Below are 26,817 nucleotides of genomic sequence, written 5' to 3'. Positions count from 1 at the left end.
AACTTCTTCAAGGGCAATAATAGTGCCTACTGTTTCATTTTCTAGGTGTTTCATAATAGCTGAGATGTTAACTATAGTCTTTTGTAATTCTGCAGCTTCTAGAGAGGGAATTAACCACCTAATGAATGACTGAAAACAACTAGGCCTTTCTACTAATGGATCTTTTACTATCACTTTTGGTATTATTATTCAGAAAGTACAGGTTCAAGGACACCTTGGGGATAAGATCTTCCAGCCCTGATCTCCACATAATTATTACCATCTTTTTCTTTCACCTGACACTCATCACTTTGAGGGGCCCAGTGCAAATACCTGCCTCGATTGGCCAGAAATACTAGATGGGTGGTGTTTCTCTCTTTGTGTAATGAAGTGTGAATTTCTCCGCTCAAACAAAAGAGAGTTTGAGATGGGTACAATGTCAGAAACAGTCCAGAAATTATCACCTACTCACCTTTCCATAAGAGAATAAAACTGGGCAAGCTCACCAGTTCTTTCTCCATTTTCATGAAGGGAAATAAGGAATATCAGGAAGAATGCATTCAGGCCTTTTCTTGCATCATGACTAGTGACTTCACTGCACTTTGCTAGGCCATGGAAGAGCTGGTAGATGCTAGTCTGGTAAAAGCCATTAGAATTTCCAGCATTAACTGTGATCAGAATGAAAGAATCCAAAACAAGCCAGGACTGAATTATAAACCAAGTAAGCTGATAACTATGAACCAAGTTGCATAGTTCTCAGGAATTATAAAGATCTGAATAAAGCTGGTAGAGGGTATGAAAAGAGGGAGAACAAAGTGGACACTCCATGTACTCCAAATGCCACTCTGTGGAAAATTTTGGTTGCAAGGCAGACAAAGAAAGTACATGATGCTCTCACCTTGCTAAACCCCTGTTTGCAAATACAGCAATACTGTGAAACACTCTTTCCCAGCTTACACAAAAAATGGAGAATCTATGAGATGGTCTTGTAACATCTTGTTTCCTTCAAACTCTTGGGAGAATACACATCTCTTAATAACTTAGAAGAGCATTACATTTTCACCCTATTGACTGAACAATGAGCCTAAACATCATGTACTTATTTCAAATTTCACTGACGTCAACACTTCTTATAGTAGCACCTCCAAGGCTTTGCTGGCTGCTGACTCACAGTTTTACTGGCATCCTCTTCCTCTCTCATATCCCTTCAGTTACCCTCTTGTTGGCAAATTGCAACTCTTTTTGTCAGCAAAACACCTCATTTAGTGAAGCTCGAAAAATGACAACTTCACCTAGTACAGCTAGGTTAAACGCCTTATCTTCAGGATAGTTACAAGCTCATATCCCACAGACTCTCCCCACGTTCCTCTGTTTGTGTCTGTGCTCCTTCCTATGGCCTCAGAACCAGATTCACTGGTGCTGCCTGGGAAGCCAAAATATATCACTTCAAGCTCTTTGTGCTATGGCAGTGTCAGAATATGGTTGCTGCTTTTTGGATGTCCACCTCTCTGCACAGACACTAAAATACAAACACTAAAATACACCCTTCACTCAATCATCTGGGTTCTGTCCTATTTTTTTTTGCATAAGGATTCTCTCTAGTCTATACCAATAACTGGAAATAATTAGAAGTGAAAACAACAAACAGGCAACTCCACAATTCATAAGAAGAAAGATGGTCCTCTGTCATGGTTTTATGTTTTTTTTTGATTTTCAGTATTCCACATCAAAACATCATGTACTGGAATTAAAGTATTAATGCTCTAATTCTACATACCTGTCCCTATACATTACGGTCTCTTACTGCCTGGCAGTGGGTTCTGGAGGGTGCTTTCCTAGCCGTTCCAAGCTTTTTCAGGTTTGACTCGGTCTCGGGAACTCTCTCTCATATCTTACTTGATTTATTAGTCTCAATTTCAATTAGATTGTATTATATTGTGTTATCTTGCATTCCGATATCATAGTTAGTAAAATAAGTTTACCTCCATAGATTGTTGCCGCTGTTTTTTCCCCCCCCCTTCCTTCCTTCCCATTTTGTGGGGCCAGGTGGGGGGTGGGGAAGGCAGGGGCCTACTGCCCCCTGTCACGGGCATAAACTGATCTAGTTAACTCCGTGACATCCTCTTAAGATTCTGAAAAAAATGAGGACCTACTTTGACTTCCCCACTTCACCATGTGTGCTCTGCAGGAATTCAGCAGTAACTCTGGCTCTGGGTCTGGCTTCCCACTCTCTGAAGTACAGATAAAATCACCACTGGGTCAAGGGAATGATCTCCTCCTCCATATAGCTGTTTCACGTGTCTCTAACCATTCATCTGAACCAGCAAAGGACAGGTGTGTGAACAGTTTCACACCACGTCATGGGGCTCCAGTTTGCTGAATCTTTATAGTTCAACCTCTGACTTTATTAATGCCAAGTCATGGGACAAAGTGCCACTGTAACTCAAACAGGTGGAAACCAACAGGGCAAACTTCAGAAGTGTGTTGCCAATCACTACCAAGATATGTGCCTGCAACTGTGCACACGAACAAGATCCTCCACAAGCAAACAGTGCCAGGGCACAGCTACCCTCAACCCCCCTTTTAGAAAAGAACAGATTAGGAAGAAAAGTCCATGGATTGTGCTGCAGCACGCCCTGTGTTGACAATAACTTTTGCCACTTTTGATTTCAGATTAAACATTAACTTGTATGAAGTGATTAAAACACAACCTTGTTGCAAGACACGTGAGAAATCAAATACACATGCAGTTCTGCCATCCCTCCCCGCCCAGAGGCAGCACCATCACGATTAAATACGCTGGGCAGGAAGCGGCCACAGCACAGCCAGCCTGCAGCCTGAGGAGCCATGGCGACCTACGTGCAGCTGAACACCGGAGCCAAGATGCCCATCCTGGGGCTGGGCACCTGGAAGGTAACAGCTTGACAAAAAAGCACTCGTACTGCAGAGATCCCTGGCACCAAGATCGCTTGCTTCTGCTCTGCCTGGCTGCGGGACTGAGCCTGTGTGAGAGAGGGGCTACAGAGTAATGGCAGGAGGAGGGATTTGAGTTTCAGAGCACTGATCTTGGGAAAAAATAATATCAGGGAGGGTTACTTTCTGTAAGGTAGTTTTCCCATTCATCTTTTACTACGAAACAGGCAGTGTTCAAACTGCAGTGATTTGAACTTCTACAGAAATCATTGTTGTTTCCAGTCCCCACCAGGACAAGTGACAGCTGCAGTGATGGCTGCAATCGATGCTGGATACCGACACTTCGATGGTGCCTATGCGTACCAGAACGAGAAGGAGGTTGGGGATGGGATCCAGCAAAAAATCAAGGAAGGCGTTGTGAAACGAGAGGACCTCTTCATTGTCAGTAAGGTAAACCTCTGATGTCCTTCCATCCCAAAGCAGGGGATGGGAAATGCTCTGCCTATGCTATTCGTGGAGTAGGTAGCTTAGAGTCAAATTTTACACTGAAGGTTGAAGCAATTCCTAACATCCTTCTTGTCATTCCTGATTCAACCTTACTTTTTCATCCCAGTCCCTATGCAGTATTATGAAGCATATGCACCACTGATACTGGAAAACCAGTGATTGTGGTTTTCTTCTGTAGACAGGGACAACAAGCTTGCTGACCTGTGAGCAGAGGTGGGCAGAAACCCTCTTTTCTTCCCAGTTCACTGACAGACTGCTCCCCATTCAGTCTGAAATCACCTGGAGAAGACAGCACTGTACTAGCAAGGACCTGTCTCTAAAGCCAAGGGGAAGCCCTTCCTTCCTTCCTTCAGCTCATTCTCTCCCTGTGAATGGTTCCTTCTATACATATCCCTGAAGAATAGCCACTCTTCCTCCACCCAATGCACTATGTGCTTCTGCACCACAGCCTGGCTCTTCGTAGAGGGGAAGGAGAAGTGCTGCGGCATGAGGAAGGCAATGGCCTTGCACCTCATGCCCCTACTGGAGCTCAGAGAACACCTGCACAGCATGGGCATGGGTGAAGGGGAGCAGGAAAAGAGATGGAGAGCCAAGTAGGCAGAACAAAGTTAGAAATCAGTGACGCACAGCTCTGAGATCACTTGAAGTAATGGGTTCGTTCAGAGGCACTACCAGTGTGCTAACAACACCCTGATGAACAGCAGAGGAAATGAGCACTGCAGTGGCAGGTGACTGTGGAGCAACTCAGTTCTTATTTCAGTATTGAGGCTCACTGTTCTCTGCTGAGTGTGGCTTGGTTTTTTGTCTCCAGCTGTTTTCCACATTTCATGAAAAACATCTTGTGAAGGGAGCCTGCCAGAAAACCCTTGCCGATCTAAAACTGGATTACCTGGATCTTTATCTCATCCACTGGCCTTCAGGCTTCAAGGTACAGTAATGGCATTTCCACTGACATGCTTTCTTGGGTAGGATCTTCAGAGCTGCCAGCTATGCTTTCAGCACCACTGTTGTTCCTGTCCTGAAATATCACATCTCTCTGGCACTGCTCATTCAGCTCTACTCTGGCCATGTGAGCCAGGCTCTGGATTTGTGCCCACAAGAGCACTGCTTGCATGACATCATCTGTCCTCTCGATAATGGGGGAGTGATTGAGGGTACATTTGGATCTGAAAGACAGGATGTTTCAGGAGCAGAAGCAAGCAGCTACACACTCAGGCACTCAAGGCAGCACAGAGAGTAATGAATGTTATTCAACACACGCATACACACACATAGGCCTGCACTCAGATAACCTGAGTAAGTAGCAAGCAGAAACTCCCCAAGCAAATGCAATATTACTTACTGACCCCCGAGAGAAGGTGAAACACCAAGTAGGAGAGGGAATAGGAAAATGCTAGTGATAGATTCGAACGGTAGTCTCAACAGGGCATCCCATGTTTCAAAGTGCACTTTTCCTCTCTCTCTCCCACTGCAACCTCTCTCCTGATTTTATTGTCTTCAGGGTCTGCAGGGTTTTTTTCCACTTGCATGCTGTACCATGTGGCCAGTGCATGATACAGAGCCCAAGTGGAACATCTGCCTGCAAAACAATATAACTAGCAAGGTAGACTCCCTATCAACACAAGATAAACCACTGTAGCCACAAATATCACATCCCTTAAAACTGTCAGAATACTTTCTTCCATCCCAGGATCATTCTTCACTCAAGAGCCTTTACATCCCCAACATGGAGGAAGAACTTGAACCAAGCTCAAGCCTCCCTGGTGCAAGCACGTGCTACACAGCTTTCACTCACACAACTACAATGGCTGTTCATTTCAAATGTACCCCCTGCAGGAAGGGTAAATGAGGGATCCAGAAGAATTTCGTGCCATAATGAAGATAGTTGATAGAAAGAATGCCATGACACTGCTTGTATTAAAAAAGAAGTGGTTGAAAACTGTACTATTTTATGATGGGAACTAACATGCAGGGTTTTTTTCATGTACTACTAGCTTTAGATTCCAATATTCCTGTTAGATTTACTTACAAAGCCAGCTTCCTTAAAGGGAATGTTACAGACATTTTTAATCTAAACTGACAGGCGGGAGATGTCCTGTTTCCCACAGATGAGAACGGCATGATTATACCCAGCAACACTGACCTTCTACAAACATGGGAGGTAAGTCCAACCACAGAAGCAGTCCAGTTTTCTCTGCCTTTGACAGTCCTTTCCACATTTTCATTGCATTCAGCCATCACAGATCTGTTCTGTCACGTACATCAACTTGAATTAAAGGTAATACAAGATAGATGCCTATATGCTTAGTCATTACTTCCACACTACTGCGCTTTGAGGGTTTAACAACAGTGAGCACTAAAATCTCTTTCAGGGAAGCTGCAGACCACACAAGAGATGGAAGAAAATCTCAGCTTGACCATAACAACTGTCCAGTTCACCACAAGTTCTCAGGCAGTTCCTGAACTGCTCAAACACATTTTGCAAGAATAAACACATTCCAGGTGGTGATCTTTCCGATAGTCAGGGGCACAACACTTCAGTTCACTTCAGCAGCAAACTGTTATCATTGTTCTTTTCCTCTTGCAACGGGGTGTGATTTTTCACAATGTCAAGGAGTGAGCATAGGGGAAGATTGCACTGGCATTTCCCTCAGGAAGCACTGTGGATCTAAATAGTTAATCTGTGCATCTTAAGGGAATGGGGAATCATGCTACAGAAGAGCATCTTCAGGATCCATCTTCCATACCAGATGTTGACTTTGCTCCTCTTTCTGCTAGGCCATGGAAGAGCTGGTGGATGCTGGTCTGACAAAAGCCATTGGCATCTCCAACTTCAACCACGAGCAGATTGAAAGAATCTTGAACAAGCCAGGACTGAAATACAAGCCTGCAAACAACCAGGTAAGCTGATAAGTGATCCCACTTATACATTCTTCTTTGACTATGAAGACCTGATCTATTGAATGGGGAGATGGAAAAGGAGAACAATGTGAAGAAGACATTTATCCTTAATCCAGCTCTGTGGATATTTCTGTGTACAAAAAGCACTGACACATTCACCTTTTGTCTCTCACTTTGATGAACCACAGTTTGCAAATGGAGACGTAGTTCTTCCAGAAACATTCCTTCTGGAAGGATAAAGATGACACAGCCTAGTTAAACCTCTGCAGACTAAAAACTTTACACGACAATAGGTTTTTAAGACAAAATGAAGGACATGTTGTCACCCAAGACATTACTCCGTTTGTGCAAAAGGCAGACTGTAACTGCTTTTGGTGTTAACTATTGGCACACAGCAATATCACAGTGGTTCTGACACCATCATCCTCTACCCTCTTGTGTTTCCAGATTGAATGTCATCCATACCTGATCCAGGAGAAGCTGATCAACTACTGTCAATCCAAAGGGATTGCTGTGACAGCATATAGTCCCTTTGGCTCTCCTGACAGACCATGGTAAGATCACTGGCATTTGGCAAGGGAGCTGGCACAAATTTTGCTTGAACTATTCCTTCTAGAACTCCATTAATCATTATCCATTACCAAGATGCAGATATCTGTTGCTACGATGGCTGTTCCTATGGAGGTTTCTTGCCATTGATCTTCTGCTCTTTGTGTAGGGCTAAGCCAGAGGATCCTTCTCTTCTGGATGACCCCAAGATTAAAGAGATTGCAGCCAAGCACAACAAAACAGCAGCACAGGTATGTGGCAGCTAGATGGTGGGTACTGCTTCCTGTAACACAGTCATTAAAAAAATACACCTGAGCAGCAGATAAAAACTAAATCCATTCTCTGCAAGCTGTGGCACTCCTCTCATTATTCCCTAACAATGCAGACTGTTGCTTCTATGGCCTCCAATATATGCCACTATTGTTTCTTTTGCCATCAACCAAGAAAAGATTCTTGTCCCATCTTTAGGCATCCTTTCTCACCACAACTCCTGTTACAGAAAATGAATTGCAGAATTGTAGAAATGTTTGTGTTGGAACAGACTCTTAAAGGTCATCTAGTCCAATCCCTGCACCGAACAGAGACATCTACAGCTAGGTCAAGCTACACAGAGCCTGGGCCAGCCTGATTGTGAATGCCACCAAGGACCAGGAATATACCATGTCGCTGGGCAAACACTTCCGGTGCTTCAATACCCTTACTGTAAAAAAAAATTCTCCTTATACCCAATCAAAATTGCTCACTATTTTAGTTTGAAATCATTTTGAAGTTCTGCTTAAATTACTGAAAGTCCAAGTAAGAAAGAAAATAACTACTGTCCCAAAACCAGACTGGAGAGGAAGGCTCCCATGTGGGGATCCACCACTTAGCCCATTGCTCGTCAGGAAGCACTACACAGGCTACAGGACAGGAATGACTTGAAAGGCATCCCTACAAAAGTGGCTGCAGCTCAGGCAAACTGCTGTTAAACACACACGGCTTCTATGGCAACACCTCCACCTGTCTTCTCTCTGATTTGTGGTCTTTGCCTGCAGGTTCTCCTTCGCTTCCACATCCAGAGAAATGTGATTGTGATCCCTAAGTCTGTGACACCACAGCGCATTGTGGAGAACTTCAAGGTGGGTGAATACAAGTGACCTGGCGTCACTTCTCCCTGCATAGCAAACAGGGATCTTTTCTCAGCCTTCCCAAAGTCCACCTCAGGTAGGACCACAGGGCTCTTTCTATCCGCTTGTTTATTTCTACCGAGGGCTAAGAAAAGGATACAATTAGAAAGGACTTTTATGGTATTACTCATTTTGTTGCTCTAAGGATTAATCGGGGCTTAGTTGAAGACCAAGTGTAGTAACAAGGAGGAAAAATCTGATGTATGAGAGCTACTCCTAAAGCAATGTCTCCCATCTTATTATGTTAGTTCACAATGTCAGAGGTGGATGACGGTAGCATGGCAGTAAATGCTGAACCTTCCCAACGGTATTCCCTTACATACTGTTGTCATGTGACACATGGCAGCAGAGGGGTAGTCTAACATAATGATATCTGAAATAGAAGTGTACATGAAGCAAAACGTGGAATTCAATTCCTGCCTGTAGGAAAGAATTGCACCCATTGACATTCATCTGCAATTGCAGAATGTTTACGGAGACCAAACTCTAGGTGAGAGCATACTGAGGTGGTGCGTTTCAGCACTAGCAAAACAACACTGCATCTCCTCCGCTGAACAGATTTTTATAAGCGCAGCATGCAGGCTCTTGTTCATAACTAGTGAAAATGTATGGCTAATGGTAGTGACTATGTTGAAAAACAGTCCATCATAGCAGAGAATCTCCTCTATCAATTAATGTTATTGCGCTCTTTGTATCTGTTGTACTTTCCAGAGAAATAAGTAGAGACATTTCTTCCAGAACAACCTACGTAGAAAGAGCAATGCTCATAAAGAATTTCTTGTGTTCATAAAAAGTTCTGTCTTCTATCCCTTATGTCAGCAGTCCACGATGGAAAATGGATCCTCCACTCTGAATCCAATTTCTCATCCTGTCTATCTTCTTCACGATGTTCCATTTATTTCAAAGAGGTGATTTCCAGCTTTTTTCTCTTGTTAGGTCTTTGACTTTGAATTGACTAAAGAAGAGATGGCAACCCTACTCAGCTTTAACAGGAACTGGAGGATCTGTCAAATGAGCCAGTAAGGGACAACAATTCTTTACTTTCAAGTCTTACCTTTTGAATCAACTCTACAGAGAAATTTCTGTCAGAGCTACTAGGCAGCATGAAATTCAATTTACTGATAAAAGTTACTAATTCAAGTAATAGAAGGTATGTCTCAAAAATATTTTTTCATCAGACAGGTAAATATATTCATTTTGAAAATAAAGGAAAAAACTAAAAACAATTCAGTTTCCAGGAAATTCTCTAAGATGAACTACAAAGATGGATTCTGAGAAAGTACTTTGCCTTTCTCCACATTAGAAAAATCAGGATGCATATCTTCACATAATCTTCCAGCAATTACACAGTTCAGATCATAGTTACAGAATCATAAAATCATAAAATCATACAATGGCTTGGGTTGTAAAGGACCTTAAAGATCACCCAGTTCCAACACTACATCAGATTGCCCAAGGCCCCTTAAAATCCCCCTTTCATGGTTCCTCCATGCACTGAACACACCTCAATCTAACACATGCTTTAGCCATTAAAAGTATTCTCTCTTTTTGATTTCTTTCAGGGCCAGAACACATAAGGAATACCCTTTCCATGCAGAATACTGATGCTGTTTGTAACCGGACCTTCTCTAGACCCCTGGTGTTTCATGTGCCTCTCCCCTAGCTTTGAGTTCTGCATCCAGCTTTCTTACTGCGTCTGTCCTGTTGCTGCCAGTGAAGTCAAAGTACATTTACTCCACTGATTCTGTCTGAGTTCATTCTTTGAAAGACAGAAAGAGAAGAGTTCAGTAGAATAAATTGTGAGATGTAATAATTTTCTGCCTATCAAAAGAGAGAAGGATTAATGAAGTATCTGGTAGAACTGCCCAGCAGAAAATAAGGACAGTCTGAACACCTGAACCACCATTCAGCAAGTGCCTTTAGTCTTGCATCAATGCAAAGCAGAGGCTGAGAATCCACAAGAATTAACAGACATCCACCATTGCATGACAAGTCTCCCATATTTTAAATAAAAGTAACTTTGAAATAGGTTTGTTTAGCAATAGGGACTAATATATCTTACTTTAAGGACCACTATATTAGTTTAGCAATAAGGAATTTATGCGTGTTGGTTCTAAAACTTTCCACTTTAACTTTACGTGGTATGTGAATTAGTCTTGTTTTTGAACGATCCTTGCTTCACTGAAGCAACTATAGACTTCCTTTATCTTTGTATCCACCAGGTGCAAAGACATTTTCTGGGGTTTCATATAAATCATTCTGAGTTATAGTGCACCATGATACAAAGTTGCTCACTATGCTGTAAGAAGCAATGGAAGTTTGTCATACTGGGGAAAACAGCTAAAATACCAGCCAAAGATCACTGTGAGGAAAACGACGATGAAATAAATGGGATAAAGTAGATAGTCATAGAGCTGTGTGGGAACGTAAGGAAAAACTGTTCAGAGCAGCAGCTCTGGAGTCGGGGGGACTGCACAGAGCAGCAGCTGCAGAGCAAGATAAGCGGCATGAGAACCAAGGACACCTTCAGAAGAAGAAAGACCATCTCACGGCTCTGACTGGCTAAGCACCTGTGTGAACGGTTAAGGAGTGTTTTGCAGAATGCTCTGTTAACATGTATAAATAAAGTAGTGCTTAACAATAAAGCAGACAAATGCCACTTCAAGGGTATTAGAGGAATTTCCAATCATGAGCTTCACTTTTGCAATATGTATGAGCTAATTATTTCATGTATAAATAGCCACGATATACTTAATAAAGTTGAGACCTGTTGATCATGATAGCATGAGACTTGTCTCCCGTGGTCTTTTCTCCGACAGAGCTGCACCACATATGCTCATAAGGACATTACAATATACAGCAAGCTTACCCGTTCTTTTCAGTTTTCATTAAGGGAAACAAGGAACATCAGGAAGAATGCATTCAGGTCCTGTCTTGCATCGTGGATAGTGACTTTGCTGCATTCTGTTAGGCCATGGAAGAGTTGGTTGATGCTGATTGGGTAAAAGCCATTGCAATCTTCAGCATTAACTGTGAGCAGGCTGAAAGAATGCGAAACAAGTCAGGACTGAAATATGAACCCACGAACAACCAAGTAAGCCACTAATAGTGACCCCAGTACGTAGTTCTCAGGGATTATAAAATTAGATTAAAGTTGTTTGGGGACGTAGAAAGAGGGAGAACAAAGTGGACACTCCATGTACTCCAATGTACTCCATGTACTCTGTGGAGAATTTTGGGTACAAGCCAGACTGGGAAACTTCTTCATGCTCTCACCTTGCTAATCCCCTGTTTGCAAAAATAGGAATATACAGTGAAACACTCTTCATTCTCTTTTTTTTATCTAAAGGGGAGAAAAAGAAAGATTTTTACCTTCTCAACATTATAAACTCTTAAGAACTCTTAAGAACATAAAATGCAGTTGAATTGGTAAGAGACTGGGGAGGAAAATCCACAGCAGCAATCTGTCACACACAGGCTTAATTCCGTCCCTGTGATTACAAACACTAAAATACACCCTTCATTATATCATCTGGATTCTGAGCTACTTTTGTGTAAAAGGATGCATTACCTTATGACATCATTTAAATGACATCTACATCATGTTGCTGAAGCTCACCTCTTGCCATCTCTACTCCCATCCCTCTGCACTGTGCAACTCAGTGAATGAGCTCTAGCTTGTACCAATAAATGGAAATAATTAAAATCAACTAACAGGCAATTCCACAATTTACAAGAAGAAAGACAGCTTCTGAAAAAAACTGAGGACCTACTTTGACTTCTCAACTTCACTCCACGCGGTCTGTAGGAATTCAGCAGCAACACTGGCTCTGGGTCTCACCTCCCAGTCTGTGAAGTGTAGATAAAAATCACCACTGGGCACATCTTCCTGTGTATAGCTACTCACATGACTCTCATTGTTCATCTGCACCAGCACAGGACAGCTCTCTGAGCAGTTTCATGCCCTGCCTTAGGGCTCCAGTTTCCTGAAACTTTGTAGGGCTGGGCAGGAAGCAGTCACAGCAGAGCTGACCTTGCAGCATGATGGGCCATGGCAATCTGCGTGTAGCTGAACACCGGAGCCAAGATGCCCATCCTAGGGCTGGGAACCTGGAAGGTAACAGCTTGACAGAAAAGCACTTGTACCGCAGAGCTCCCTGGCACCAAGCTCATTTGCTTCTATTCTGCCTGGCTGCAGGACTGTGCCTGTGTGAGAGAGGGGCTATGAAGAAGTGGATGGAAGTGGCTTCCAGTTCCAGAGCACTGCTCTTGGGAAACAAATAAATCAGAGATGATTACTTTCTATAAGGTGGTGTTCTCATTTTTGTCTTTGTATCAATTCAGGGTTAGCCCTGATGTACCTGAAACAGTCTGGCAAGTGGACTCAATGTTCTCCATAGGACCCTTCCAACTGGAACTATTCTACTCAACTTGTCATCACATGATCCTTGCCACAGTATGTAATTCTTTGAAGCCTCTCCCCAAAAATGCCAGGCTCAGGAGAAAAAGGTGTTTTGTCCTCTTTCTTACTGGAGATGCCTTCTTACTATCCAAATAGCTGAACTTGCCAAGCTTTCACAGACCAGCAGAACACATCTTATTGATGCCACCAACTCATCCTGGCACTGCTTCAGTACAAAACCTGATTGATTCTGGCAATTCCTACCCCAAGAGTTAAAGTACACTTACCATTCACTGTTTCTGAGAATGGTAATGCTGGTGCTAACATAATGCCAGCACAACACAAACTTGGGTACCTTGTGAATACATAGAAGAGTAGAAGCAAACTATCACTTTAACTTGTCTTCAGGATCTCTGTAGAAAGCATCACAGTCAAGGCAAGATGTGTCCTTTTGCATTTTTCACTTCGAAGGAATTGCGAACAGAGGATGAAATACATGTGCTGAGTTGTGTAGCTGTACTGAAATCACATCCCGCTGATGTTCCGGAAACAAAACAAGAGCAAGACTAAAAACTCATCACCTTTTCTACCTTTGGTTACACAAAGCAAAAAGGATCTGGCTGTCTGCTGTGGGAGAGGCACCCAGAGAAAAACAGGCTGGTGCATTCCTTGAATAAATTCTCCAAATACAAGGAAGAGGTGAAGTCTCCAAATCTGCCTTAACATTCCACTGTGGAGCACTTCCCAAATCCCGCTGATAAATCAAGCATTTTTAAACTGCACCATGACCTCTCCTCCAGAAGGACACGTCTTTCCAACTCTTTCAAGTAAGTTGCCAATGTAAAACTACAGGCCCTTTAAACAGACAGATGGCATGATCACTGTAACGCCCAGAAACACTCACTGTTTTTCTGCAGCTTTAAAAACATATGACAAAATAAAATCGTCCCCTGGCATCCAAAACAAACTCCTTTTTAACAGTGTTTTCCTGAACTCCTCCTGAGCACCAGTCTTTCCCCCTACACGCCAGCTGCGCAGAGGCAAAACCCCGTCACACAGTCTCCACTCAGCCCATCCCACCAGCACACAGCCGCACCGCGCAGGAAGGCGGAGCTCCCCGCTCCGGGGCGGGGCGGCAGGAGGCAGTGCCCACAGCGGGGCAGGGCTTAAAGGCCTCGGCGAGGGGTAGCCGTCTTCGTGTCGAGCATGGCGACCTGTCTGCGCCTGGGCACCACGGCCAGAATCCCCATGGTGGGGCTGGGCACCTGGAAGGTAATGGGACTCCCGCGGCTTGCAGCGCCCGGAGGAGGTGGCCCGGCGCTCGGCAGTGGCGAGTCTGTGTCGCCCGTTCTGGGTCCGGGTCGCTGAGCTGCCTCTGCCGAGCTGAAGCCCTCCTGGCCGGCAGCTGCTGTGGCCTCTGGGCAGCAGCGTGGGGAAGGGCTACGATCTGAATCTGCGGGGCCTCTGCTGGACAAAGCTGGGACCCGCACGGGAACAGCAGGTGGATGGCTGGAGGCTGGCTCTGGCCCTGGTGCCTCTGCGTGCTGTGTGTACAGGCTTAAAAAAGTGTTTTGGAAGAACTCTGAAATGCCTTTCTTTCAGTGTTTCTCTGCCTACTTCAGAAACAGTATGTAAGGGTCCCAAACCATAATGTATCGTACCCTTATCTTGTCCAGGCTCCACCGGGTAAGGTGGAATCTGCAGTGATGGCTGCAATCGATGCTGGATACCGCCACTTTGACTGTGCCTATGTGTACCAGAACGAGAAGGAGGTTGGGGATGGGATCCAGCAGAAAATCAAGGAAGGCGTTGTGAAACGAGAGGACCTCTTCATTGTCAGTAAGGTAAGCGTCCAATGGCCTTGGGTAGAGGTTGGCATACTTGACCAGTGATATTGCTGTAGTAAAATTAAAAAAAACAAAACTTAAGACTTGAAGCATTCTTATGCAATGTCATGGTGAAACTCATAGTGCAAATGAAATGACTCTTGGTACTCTTCTTGTTTCATCCCATAGCCACAATGATACAGTTTATACCTCTCAGATGTCTAATGATATTGATTCTGTTGTTGTAGCCACTGAATAGGAATGTAAGTTCTTTGAGGTTTGAGCAGAGAAAAGAGTCATAACTGCTGACAGCTTTATTCCCCAGTTAGCCAGATAATACTGAATGAAGTCAGACTGATTTTATTCCCCTAGAAGTTCAATAACACCTTGAGCACCACATCCCTTCTGCACTCTGGCAGTCTTCTGAAGAGAAGCAGAAGAACTGAGGGACAAACAGAAGAAGGAGGGGGGGAACGTGGCCCTGCACTTCATATTCCTGCTGGAGTAGGAAAAAAAAAGAGAAGCATCAAGGGATGTAAAAATCAGTGATGCAGGGCTCTGAGATAACTAACTTGTAGCCATCAGTTGGTACAGAGGCACTGGCAATGTGGTAGCTGCACCTTGTTGATGCCAAAAGAGACAGCCTTCGCGATGGTTGGTGCCTATGGAGCAACTCTGTTCTGGCAGTGGGGTTTATGCCTCTCTTCTGTGTAAGCAAGATGAGGTTCTGGGCATCTTGGAACAACATCTGCTTTGCACATATACTAGATAAGATGTGAGTGTGGACATTCTTGCTTATTAAAGAAAATGGGGAGTTGATTCATCTTTGTGGCATTACCTGCTATGTTCAGTGCAGAAGTTCCAGGCATAGTCATATCTGACAGGTATCTGTCTTCATTTCTGAAGGCATTTACTGCAAGGGCAGACCCTGTGTAAAAGGGAATAGCATAGGTGGTATTAACTGAGAAACAGAAGATTCTTTGTATATGATCCTATTCATGTGCCGCTCTTGCCATAACAATCTGGTCCAGCTCACAGAGGAAGCTCCATTTTAAGAGCAATACGTTGGTGTACTTCCACATTGTCTTCCAAAGAAGGAGTGCTTTTATCTAGTCCAGGAGAACACTGAAAAGCTTTAACCCAGGAGGTCATGGTATGGCTTGTCTTTTTGTCTCCAGTTGTGGTGCACATTCTTTGAAAAGCCTCTGGTGAAAGGAGCTTGCCAGAAGACACTTGCCAGCCTGAAACTGGATTACCTGGATCTCTACCTCATGCACTGGCCTTTTGGGTTCAAGGTATGATAATGGGGATGCACGTGTTTCTTTCATGATCACTGCTTTTGAAGACTTATATGGCTTTACAGCCCAATAATTGCTAGCACTGAGAAAAACCCTTGATCTTTATTCTTGAGAATGCTACTTGCATGCCCCTCTTACCGTAAGTTGTGACAGAAACAAAACTGGAGGCAGATCTCTGAGCTGCAGGCACAAGCTAGGCTCTTCTCCCTCTCTTTTACAAATCCAAAATATGCTTCTCTGAAAATCATGTTTTGTGGAATGCAGGCTACATCTTGCTGCCTGACAGGTTCTTTTCTCTGCATGTTACAGAATCAAATCTAGAGAATGTTTCTGTTTTCCATTTCTGCTTTCAATTACTGAGTCCTTATTTCAGTATAGACTGAGTTCTCCCTTGCTGTAGGAGCCTTACTGTTGTTCCACAAACCCTGCGTTGCAAAAGGGGCGACTTCTGTGGAGCTGAAGTCTTTCAGACTGATGTCTGAGTTTGATTATTTCTAGTCTTACCTTCTTCCTGCTACAGTGTGAGTGGTCTCCATCCCACCTGTTGCTTCTGAATTGCTTAACTTCATGTTCTATTTTAGCTTTGTTAACAAAGCCATAAAAATGAAACTCTCCTTGCAGCAGCAACAAACTCAGTTGTTAGACGCAGTTTAGTCTTGCTGTCTTGACACAGCTTGCACTCAAAGGCTCTTCTGACTTTCCTGGCATGATAACAGCATTCTTGAGCTTTGCCATGGATGAATTGCCACAGTACATAATATCTCTTTTCAACAGATTTGGTTTAGTATTGGCCAAAGCTATGTATTACCTTTATCAGAAATTAAGTTCTGTGATGCACTTCTGGGGGGGGGGGGGGAGAAATCACTTCTTAAATGGGTGAAAAAAGAATACCACATGAAGTGATGCATATGAATTTCTTACCTCAATCTGGATCTGAGTGTTTTCTTTCCCCGTAGGTGTTTAGGTGAGTCATTGCTTTGAGGAGTGCAGCAGAAATATCTGCCTTGATTGGCCAGAAATACCTCCAATTGCTCACTTAATGCAGGAAGGAAGAAATGGCTGTAGAAAGAACTGGTATTCTTGACTGCACCAGAAGTTTAAGCTGTCTTGGACCTGAGCTGTCACTGTCTTAGATAAACTTCTCAACAGATTTTTTTCAAACACTTTCTTTCTTGCTGACAGGCAGGAGAGGACCTGTTTCCCACAGATGACAAAGGCATGTCTATACCCAGCAATGCTGATATTCTGCAAACATGGGAGGTAAGCTTAGCCACAATGACAGTTATGTCTTCTATCCCAAGCAGTGATATTTCAGTAGTCACAGTGTGGTTCTTGCATGGATGCAGACTTCTTTAGTAAGAATGTACAGAAGTAAATTCAGATTACTTCCAGGGGAGTTGCAGAACAATCTGAAGTTAAAATAGTTCTTTGCTTGACCATGACATTTGTACAGTTGTTCTCATGCAGTTCTTGAACTACTCAGGTACAAGTGTTTTACAGAAATAAAAACAACTTAGGTTATAATCTTGCCATCATCCTAGAGCATAGCTCTCCAATGCTGTCACAATAGTAGATTAGAGGCTGGTGATATACTTTTCCTTGTGTAATTCAGCATGAATTTCTCAGTCATAACTGATTTTTTTGGGCTTGGGTGGAAGACAATGAAAGACAGGGCAAAAAATTACCAGTACCCATTCTTCCCCAAGAGTTAAGTTGGGCAAGCCTGCCAGTTATTTCTCCCTTCTTGTGAAAGGAAACAAGGAACATCAGGAAGAATGTGTTCAGGCCCTGTCTTGCATCATGGATGGTAACTTTGCTGCCTCTCTATTAGGCCATGGAAGAGCTGGTGGATGCTGGTCTGGTAAAAGCCATTGGCATCTCCAATTTCAACCATGAGCAGACTGAAAGACTCTTGAACAAGCCAGGACTGAAACACAAGCCTGCAAACAACCAGGTAAGTTGCTAATAGTGAATAGTTTTCAGGAATTACAACAATCTAATTATAGTTGCATGAGGATATGGAAAAGGGGAGAACAAAGTGGACTATCACAGTATGTATTTCAGTTCCCACTGTACTAGGTACTAAAAGGACTGAGAAACTTTTTCTCACCTTGCTGTGGCACTGTTTACAGATATAGGAATATTTCTTTGTGAAACATTCTTTCTAGTGATAAAAGAACATATAAATGAGCTGTGATTGTGTAATCAAGGATTTTTATGAAACTTCTTAGAACAAAATCCGAAATGTATATAAGGACTCCGTATAAAAATTAGTGCCCTACAGAATTATGGGTTTGTATTATCCCACAGCCCACCTGCGGGCAAAGATTAAGACAGCCTATAATTAGGAAACTTAAGATTTGGGGGGGAAAAAAATCTCTGGAGCATTACTGTAGTTTTATATCTACCTGTCTGCTCCTGTGTTGGCAGATCGAGTGTCACCCATACCTTTCCCAGGAGAAGCTTATCAACTATTGCCAATCCAAAGGAATCACTGTGACAGCATATTGTCCCCTTGGACGGCCTGAAAGGTAATTTAAAAATGAGTTAACATGGCTTAAGTTTAAAACTTTCAGATCACCTGCACCATTTCTCTTTCAGTTATGTGTATACACAAATATGCAGTAGTTAATTATTTCTGGTTAGAAACCTTTTAGAGTGGCTCTTTGCCATTTCTTCTTCTTTCTCTCTGTAGGGCCACACCAGAGGAGCCTGCCATTCTGGATAATCCCAAGATTAAAGAGATTGCAGCAAAGCACAACAAAACCCCGGCACAGGTAGGTGGGCACCAGAAAATAATATCCATTAAGGAAAATGTACAGGGTATATACCCTCTTTCAGGTCTATATATTCCCAGTGAACTGTAGTGGTTCCCAGTGGTGTTAACAAGCAGTATTGCAGGCTGCGTAACAGCCATCCTGCATATGCTGGAGGAAAATCTTTGGCCCTCAATGAAGATTCTTGAGCCATCTTCAATTGCATGTCCCCTCTCAGGCCCTGTTGCAGACAGTAAAAACTTGCATAAATTACTGAATGTCTAGATGGTAAGAAAAGTCTCATAATATCAAAACTGGAGAAAGGAGACTTCCCATGAGGGGCTCTGTCACTTCACCCTTTGCTCTTCCGGAAGCACTATCTAAACCACAAGGACAGGAATGGTTTGAAGCTCATTTCTATGTAAGTGCTTCTACCTCAGATGAAAACAGCTGTTGACTGCTCAGCTTCTGTGGAAAAGCACCTGTCCTCTCTCTCAGTGGTCTCTTTTTCCTGCAGGTTCTCCTTCGCTTCCAGATCCAGAGAAATGTGATTGTGATCCCCAAGTCTGTCACACCACAACGCATTGTAGAGAACTTCAAGGTGAGTGATTACAAGTGACCTTCCCCTTCAGAGCAAGCAGGGATCCTTTCTCAGCCTTCCCAAGTCCTTCTCAGATAAGAGCACAGGGCTTCTTCTATCTGCATGTTTACCTGTACTGAGGGCTAAGTGAATTCTGAAGTGAAAACTGTAATTGCAGAAGAGAGGTTGACAGAGGCCTTGGAAACAGTGTCCTGATAACACTACAAGTCATCTTTACATTGTCTCCTATTCTGCAGAAAGTAAATGAAATGAATTGGCCTGCAGGGCTTGCTTGGAGCACAAGTGCAGTAGCATGCCAAAGAAGCTTATATAGCATAAGCAGTGGTAAGAATCCTGATGTCAGTGAAGTATATTATTCCTCTAACTGCTAAGTTGCTGGTATTTTCCTGATGTTGGACATCAGGATTTTAGAAGAAACAAATATATTGGAATACTGAAATCTTCCAAATCTTTATTTAGAACTGGAAAGAATTGCATCTTCAACAAATAATGTTGCAGAATGCACCTAAGTGCATATGAAACTTCTTGCAACAGCCAATAAATCTAACTGCAACTTTAGGGTTTTTTGTTGGTTGGTTGTTTTAATTCTTTCTGACATGGGGATCCAAGCAGGCTCTTCCTTCCCCTCTTCCCCCTCTCCCCTGACCTCATGAAGCCATTCATAACCAACATCTCTTCTCTTGTGGACTTGCTCTTTTGTGAGCTTTGCTATCAGTTCAATTTGTTCAATGAGGTGATTTCCAGCTGTTTTTCCTTGTTAGGTGTTTGACTTTGAACTGACTAAAGAAGAGATGGCAACTATTCTCAGCCTTAACAGAAACTGGAGAATTTGTGAAATGGTCACGTAAGTGACAGCTTGTTTCCCTCAATTTTTCAACGCTCTTTACAAGTACCTGTGAGTTCCTAATATAGGAAGGTTCTAGTTAGTAACACTGGTTCCATATTAGAAAAGTGAAGCAATTAGCAAGTTTTAAACTTTTTTTTTTCCTTGTTGAGATTATAGTAAACTGATGTCAGCTTCTGTGGAGCTGGCTAGTGACAGGCAGAGTGAGCTGTCACTTGCAAATATGCACCATGGAAGCATATACCCAGACAAAGCTTTAGTTTGAAGGTCAGTAACTGCTATCTTGTCAGCATTTATTTTACCTATAATCACTCATCTTCGTCTTCCTTCAGGTGCAGAAACCACAAGGAGTATCCTTTCAATGCTGAATACTGAAAATAGTTTTATCCTGACCTCCTGGAGGCCTGTAGGGTCTAATGAGTTTCTACCACTACCTACTGTGATCCACTATGTACCTTGTACACTATATCTATCCTGACAGCAAAGAGACTTTCTTTGGTAGAACAAAATAGTGAAGTTGCTCTGAAGAACAAAATGCAGACTATAGTTACTGGCTGTAATAATTCTTTACTCATTGGGTACTTGTATTTACCTGGCTGAAATGGCAAAACAGAACACTAAAAACTAACTAGCAACTGATCTATATTCTTTTATTTTTAATCTTCTGTCTAACATCAACACTACTTAAGGCTGTAGGGTAATGATATCTGAGCACAAAAAGAATGAGCTATGTAATCAGTGTGTGGAGATGAAAGACAACTATTCACTTCTAGAACACAACTCAAAGCTTTTTCTTGAAATGAAGAATGTCTGATCTACATGCATAGTGGCTGTATTGCAGTCACATTCTCTACCAACCCAAACTGAACTGTGACTTGTTTGTATTCTCTCAAAAATAAAGAAGTTTGACTAGTAATGGCTTGGAAGCTCTTGTCTAATATGGAAAAACTGGTAAACCACTGTTGTTTAAAAATATCATCTGAAACAACTGTACATTTTAAACTATGTCATGGGATTTTTATCTTGCTCAAGTGTTTAATACCCACGTACAATACACTTTAGTTGATGGAATAAGGCAGATGGCAGCACAAGATGTGGCATACCATAGTATGGGTTGTGTATCAAGAAGCACCAGGAAACCATAACTGAAAGCTGCTAGAAGGCTGTATGGTGCTACCACTGCAAACTGATTTAGCTAAGAGCCTGTGCTGGCATTTCTCTATAATTAACAGACTGTATAGAGAATGGAAGCAGTGTCACCTAATATTGAATAGCAGTTTCACCTTGCACCCTCTACTTCAAAGTGCTGATACCGGGCTGCTGCCCAAAGCCTGACACCCTCAACTGGATTAAGTGTCATATTCCCTTCAACCTGTGACAGCACGATAACTGGGATAGGCCTGATTTAACTAGTGTTGTGTAAGAGTAGAGCTTTCTCTGGAAAAGCCTTTCCCTGATGGAGGAAGATGCAGAAAAGGAGGGTATGTCATTGAGCAGTACTAAGAGAGCAGGCAGGTGTTGCAACAGCATGGTATTTCAAGGGTCTTTGGTTGTAGTATGCCTTGGGCTAATGGATTCAGTGCATAATGAGTATTACTTAAAAGAATTAAAATTTACAAGGGAGTAATGCATGCCCTTTTGTTTCTATGGGATTTGTCTTTTATTTACTTACAAATTTCCACATCTGAAACACCACACTCATCATACTTGTACTTTCCAGAGCCATCTGCTTGTAATGGCTATTAATTCCCCTAGAATGATTTCCATCGAGAAAACTACATCGTGCTTTTCCCTACAGCCACTGGAGGGCAGCGATCCCTCAAAAGAGACTGTAGTAAGAGGCTCAGCAGTCTCCTGTAAGTTCTCCTTAGCTTCCAGATCAAGGGAGATATGATTGCGATCTCAAAGTCTGTCATACCACAACACTTTGTGGAGAACTTTGAGGTGAGTGATTACAAGTGATCTGGCATCCTACAACCTCCAGAGCAAGCAGGAATTCTCTCTCAGCCTTCCCAAACTCTCAGGGAAAAGGAATGGCAAATCCTCTAAGTATCCCATACAGTTTTATACAGAAAAATCATTTTGATATGTGATATTAATTCCTCTCTTTCTAGGAGAAAAACTCGCAGAATAGTGCAGAATACTGAAGATGGTCTTATCATGTCTTCATTTGGAGCTTGGTCTAACATTCTTTGTATAAATTTATCTAGCTTTCCTAATGCATCCATCCTCCCGCTACAAATGAAATCACAGGATACATGTTCAGGGATTGTCTGTTGTTGTCATTCCTGGAGTTTTTTGCTGGCAAGAAGGGCGTGGCATTTGTTAGAAAAACAAATAGCGAGCTGTAATAAGTCCCTGGCCTTGTATGGAATTACTAAGGAAGAGGCAGGGAGAGACTTTGAAACACAAAGTCAGATTTGTACTCGCTTTTGCACTGTATTTAGCACAACAGGCTAAAGAGGATGAAAGTCTCTTATGAGGAAGATGAAGCAAAGACCAAATTCCTGAGGATAAGGGAGACAAGGAGGGATTTCACCACATCAGAACTGAAGATCAAAAGGTGTTCTCTCTGTTTTCATTTCTGTTGTGCATCTGTTCCCCCCCCCCCCCCCCCATCTCTCACATTGCATTTATCCCTCTCTTAAATTTTCCATGTGCAGAAAACAAGGATGTACGATGAGCAGCAGGATAATCGGGCTTCCTTCTACGTGCATACGGGTGTAAATACGCGATTGGTGATGCTTGCTGCATATAGTTACTTCAACAGCTGTTTCAGATGATTGCTATGCGTGGGATTCTACCCTCCCGTGCCCCCTGTTCAGAGCCACGCTGCCCTTCAGCTCTCCGGCCCGCCCCGTGAGGAGCGCGTTCCCGCCGCGGGCAGCAGAGGGCGGCCGTTCTTCACAGGAGCCGCCCCGGCCCGCCTCACTCCCGCCGCCTCTTCGGCTTCCGAGCACGGCGTCCGTGCAGAAGGCCGCTGTCGCCCTCCTTTATTTCACTGAGATATACATCCCACATCCTATAAGAACATTAACTGAGCTCAGCCCCTTCCCCTCAGCTAGATCTGCGATGAGTTGTCTGTCCCACTCCACCATCAGCTCCCTGTTCCTACGTAACATCCATAAATCCCAGCACAACAGGTGGGAGCTGGAGCACCCAATTCTCTTGGAAGGCCAGCCACAACACTGGCACCCCAGCACCATCCTTCATCATGCTGCCAGCCTCACGCTGCCGTCTGGCATGCACCCCTCAGCACAAACACGTCCTTGCCCTCCTCCAACTTATCAGGCAGTACCAGAGGGGTGTCACCCAGCCCTCACAGCTTCTGAGCCACAGCCTCAGTTATCACAGTTTTTCGGGGTCCTTTCCCCCTCGCTTGAGAACACAATCCAGCGGTCCAAACAACTGCAATTATTTCCTTCTTCCTCCCAGCCCTTCTGCAGGCATATCTCACCTGTGGGATGAGCAGGATTAGTGCTCCACATAGCCCTTCACTAGCAGATCCCATAGCACTCCTCTCCTGTGCAGGGCAGTGCTTGCAAGCAGCAGAGTCCTAACTGCCCAGAGTTCTGCTCTCTTCTCCCATAGCAAAAGCCATACCCCATGAGCACCAGCTTTCCAACGTAGGAATGGAATGTCTTTTCTGCATTAGATATTAAAAAGGGGAAATTGATCTGAACAAGTAGAGCACAATGTATTTGTATTTTGTAACTTGTCCTTAGAAAGAGCTGATGTGAAAAAGTAGAAATACCATGTATGTTAGTAACATGTTCCAGAAATATAGTTGCTGAATTATGTGATTAAATCTTGCTTGCAAAACTGCAGTAGTTTTTAAATGTTCCAAATAGTATAGGTGTAGTATCATGGACTAGAAAGCATATTATAGAGCTCTTCTGTTTGGATAAGAGACCCTCAGCAAAAGAAAAACAGACTTAAGAAACATCAAAGAAGCCAGGGCCTCTACACAAGGCTGGATTGCCTTGCTCTGTGGGTAGGTTGGGATGCAACAGGCAGGCATCAAGATACTCCCACCTAACCTCCTTCTAAGCTTATCTCTATGCAAGGACAAGCAGATGTCCAGAAACAATGACCAAGGGTTCAATGAGCAAGTGTGAGAAGTTAACTAATTAGTGACTAGCTAGCAAAAATTTATGTTTATCCACTGTCCGCATATTTAGTTGAGCATCAGGAAGATTGTGAACCTGAAGTACTCAGCCAATGAGGAATCAGGGGAGAAAGAGATAAGCGTTGAGTAATAGGGCATAAAAAACTTTTCTGCACGTTCTCCTGCTTGCGGGAGGCCCGCCATTGCAATTGCAAATAAAATCTATTTTATCAGAGATCCAAATAATTTATCAGGACGGTATATTTCCAACACCTGCACAGCCACAGCTGCCAGCATCCACCAGTTCTGTAATTTCACTGTGAGCAAAGAGCTGCTGAGAGTGTACTCACACGCTGGGCACACACATGCACTCTTCTCTCCACAGGTCTACATAATGATTGCAGTTGGCTGTGCCTGAAAGAGCTTTGCTTTTACATCAGTACAAGACCAATTTCTCCGCCAGGGTGTTGGGAGTCCTGGTCTGAGTTGGTCACTCAGTGGCCTGATGCACAGCCTCCAGACTGGCCAATTCAGCACTACTAACTGCCTGCTTCTGACCAATGCCCCTCTCCCCTTCCCCTTCACTGTGCACATTTATTAGTGCCTGTTATCCCAGTGGTGTCCCCACTGGTGACTTTGCACACCATCTGTATTTAATCTCTGACCAACTTTGCATACCACTCTGTATTCTCAGGACTGAAATCATGGCTCCCTCCAGAGCCCTGGAGTCTCTCCTGTCTGGGAGACAGCAGAAGTGAGAGATGCACATGCTCTCTAACAGCACCTATCCCTAGCAGAGCAGTCTTATCTCAGGGAAATCTTAAACTCACTTATTGCCAATTATATACAAGCTTCTGATTACTGATTCGAGTACTAAGGAGGGTGAAAAAAAAAAACCACCAAAAGAAAGACACAGATACTACGTATGCACCTTTCCTTCCCCTTCCCCATTCTCTCAACCAAACACCTACACTCTCCTGCCCTAAGTCTCTGCTTCCCCAGCATGCATTATGAGCTACATCATTGTCCCTCTCATGAGGTAAGGGCAACTTGGGCTGGAGGATAGCTGCCCAAGGCCTTCAATCCATCACCCATCCTTCATGCTGTGCCTTAGCATCCCTGATCCAGCACAACCAGACTGCTGTCCCCTCAGCAGTGAGCCCCCTCCTCCAGCGTGTGGGGATATCCCTGTCAAGGCACAATATGGCAGGTCACATCAGCCCATGCTGCTGGCCAGAGCTCCACCACCCCAAAGGTTTTAGAGCTGGGCTGAATTGGCCCAGGACAGCTCACAGTCTTGTCCTACCCTGTGTCCACAGCGTTTCCTCAGCATTTGGCTGGTCACCTACATCTCTTTTGACCACATGCAGCACCTAGGGTTAACAGGTGTGACGGAAGACAAAAAGCCTCATTAATTCTGAGCAAACTGGAAAGCAACCGCAAATTGCTCCTGGCTCAGAGTTAACTCATTGCAAGGAAGAGACCAAAGTCTTGCACAGCTAGGTTCAGCCGAGACCCACAGATCTACAGTCCATCTTAACAACACCCAGAGTTTGAATGAACCACCTCACAAGATAAACACTGTAGAGGCTCCAAGCAAGGAAGACATTCCCACTGCTATCAGTGAGTTCGCTTTTGCTGTGATTTCAGCCTGCAGCCCACATGCTGTCACCTCAGAACACTGGCTTCAGCTGTGTTTGTATCACCAACAGCCACAGCTGCAGACCCTTACCAGCTGAGGGGATTGTACCTCATGACCCTGCCACCCCCTTCCTTTTCCTTTGGTCAGTGCTGGTGAAGGCAATCTCCACAAGGACAGACCCACTCCCGTGACTTTGGGCCCAGTTCTTTGCAGATACCAGACACTGCTGTTCTCTGAAGTCACCATCTGTGGTGAAATTACTATCACTAAAAGCAAAGTTAGCAAAACGGACTGAGAAACTCGTGATACTACATATCCTGTTTCAGTGAGAAACCTCATGCACAGAGCAGAAGAAAATAAAAACCCTTCCTCCCACACAGCCCCACATCTGCAGTGCTCTCTGTGCAAAAACAAACAGGCACATCACCAAGGACAGCCTGCAAGATTTGCCCATGACACAAGGCTGCACTTCCTCTTCCCCAAGGCCTCACTACTACATGACACACAGTGCTGGGGAAAAGCAAGCAGCTAGGATGGGGGCAGAGCTGCCCATCGGGTGAACCAAGAGCAAAGCAAAATGCAGAACCTCTGTGTGAATCTTATGAGAGACAACATCCCTCCTCCCAGAAACCACCGGGGAAAAAAAACAAACCGAATGGTGAACGATATGCACGCAGTTATATAAGCACCCTGCGATCCAAGGGAAAACACATCACATCCTGCCGGGAACGGCTGACAGCGCTGACACAAACCAGGAGGAACATTAAAGAGGAAAACCAATTACCTTAGCTCACCCTTAGTTAAATGGAGCAAAAAATGCGGAGCTGCGGGAGAGGCACCCGAAGCCGCGCTCCACGTGCGAGCAAGCAGCGCAGCCCCACGCACGGGGACGGGTTTTTTCCACTGCGCTGCAGCCTTCGCCAGGGCTGCGTACGCTGCCCTGCCGCGTTTCATCACCCACTTCTGAGTCGCGGTACAGCCCACCTCGTGCAGGTCGGTACAACGGCACGCTTTATGCCTCCAGCGCCTCCCTGAAGACAGCGAGGCCACGTGGTTGTTACATCACCCCACCACCACCACCCAAAATAAATAAATAAATAAATAAATAAAAATGATTTTTAAAAACCGCACACTGTTCCTCTTCTGACGCTCTCGAAACGTGTTTTGAAAATAAATAAATAAACACTCCCAACATCCAGAACAAAACTGCCGTTGCTCTTTAACTGGTTTGTTTTGTTGTTTTTTTTTTTTTTCCTGGACTCCCCCTGAGCACCAGCCCCTCCCCCAGATGGAAGCAGCGTAGCGCCAATCCCAGCCCTGCACAC

At 43.9% G+C, this 26,817-nt stretch overlaps 2 protein-coding genes and 1 long non-coding RNA gene across 4 annotated transcripts; 2 read left to right on the top strand and 1 right to left on the bottom strand.

The window, feature by feature from the left end:
* Positions 1–1,783: 1,783 nt before the first annotated feature.
* Positions 1,784–10,838, top strand: LOC116226882 (aldo-keto reductase family 1 member B1-like). Of its 2 annotated transcripts, XM_090145562.1 has the most exons (10): positions 1,784–2,892; positions 3,175–3,342; positions 4,211–4,327; positions 5,483–5,560; positions 6,178–6,300; positions 6,748–6,854; positions 7,019–7,100; positions 7,884–7,967; positions 8,952–9,034; positions 9,578–10,838. In XM_090145562.1, the coding sequence occupies exons 1-10, from the start codon at positions 2,827–2,829 to the stop codon at positions 9,618–9,620; spliced, it is 951 nt and encodes a 316-aa protein (XP_090001688.1). In that variant the 5' UTR covers positions 1,784–2,826; the 3' UTR covers positions 9,621–10,838. The 2 variants fall into 2 exon arrangements, with proteins under 2 accessions (XP_090001688.1, XP_090001695.1); XM_090145569.1 differs by lacking the exon at positions 5,483–5,560 and having other exon boundaries at positions 1,789–2,892.
* Positions 6,199–15,415, bottom strand: LOC149919661 (uncharacterized). The gene is made up of 5 exons (XR_016468879.1): positions 15,082–15,415; positions 11,789–14,314; positions 11,292–11,358; positions 10,885–11,056; positions 6,199–6,273 (listed from the first exon to the last, which is right to left on the bottom strand). It is a non-coding gene; the product is annotated as an uncharacterized LOC149919661 (long non-coding RNA).
* LOC116226769 (aldo-keto reductase family 1 member B1-like) lies at positions 13,549–20,658 on the top strand. Its single transcript, XM_090145578.1, has 10 exons — positions 13,549–13,689; positions 14,094–14,261; positions 15,422–15,538; positions 16,724–16,801; positions 17,373–17,495; positions 17,972–18,072; positions 18,237–18,318; positions 18,815–18,898; positions 19,660–19,742; positions 20,075–20,658. Exons 1-10 carry the CDS (start codon positions 13,624–13,626, stop codon positions 20,115–20,117), a joined length of 945 nt encoding a protein of 314 aa, XP_090001704.1. The 5' UTR covers positions 13,549–13,623; the 3' UTR covers positions 20,118–20,658.
* Positions 20,659–26,817: the final 6,159 nt, after the last annotated feature.

The sequence above is a fragment of the Phasianus colchicus genome, chromosome 1 (genome assembly GCF_987193195.1).
Source record: "Phasianus colchicus chromosome 1, bPhaCol1.hap1.1, whole genome shotgun sequence".
NCBI classification, from domain to species: domain Eukaryota; kingdom Metazoa; phylum Chordata; class Aves; order Galliformes; family Phasianidae; genus Phasianus; species Phasianus colchicus.
Note: the sequence above shows the minus strand (reverse complement) of the source record. Positions and strands in the feature narration are given on the sequence as shown.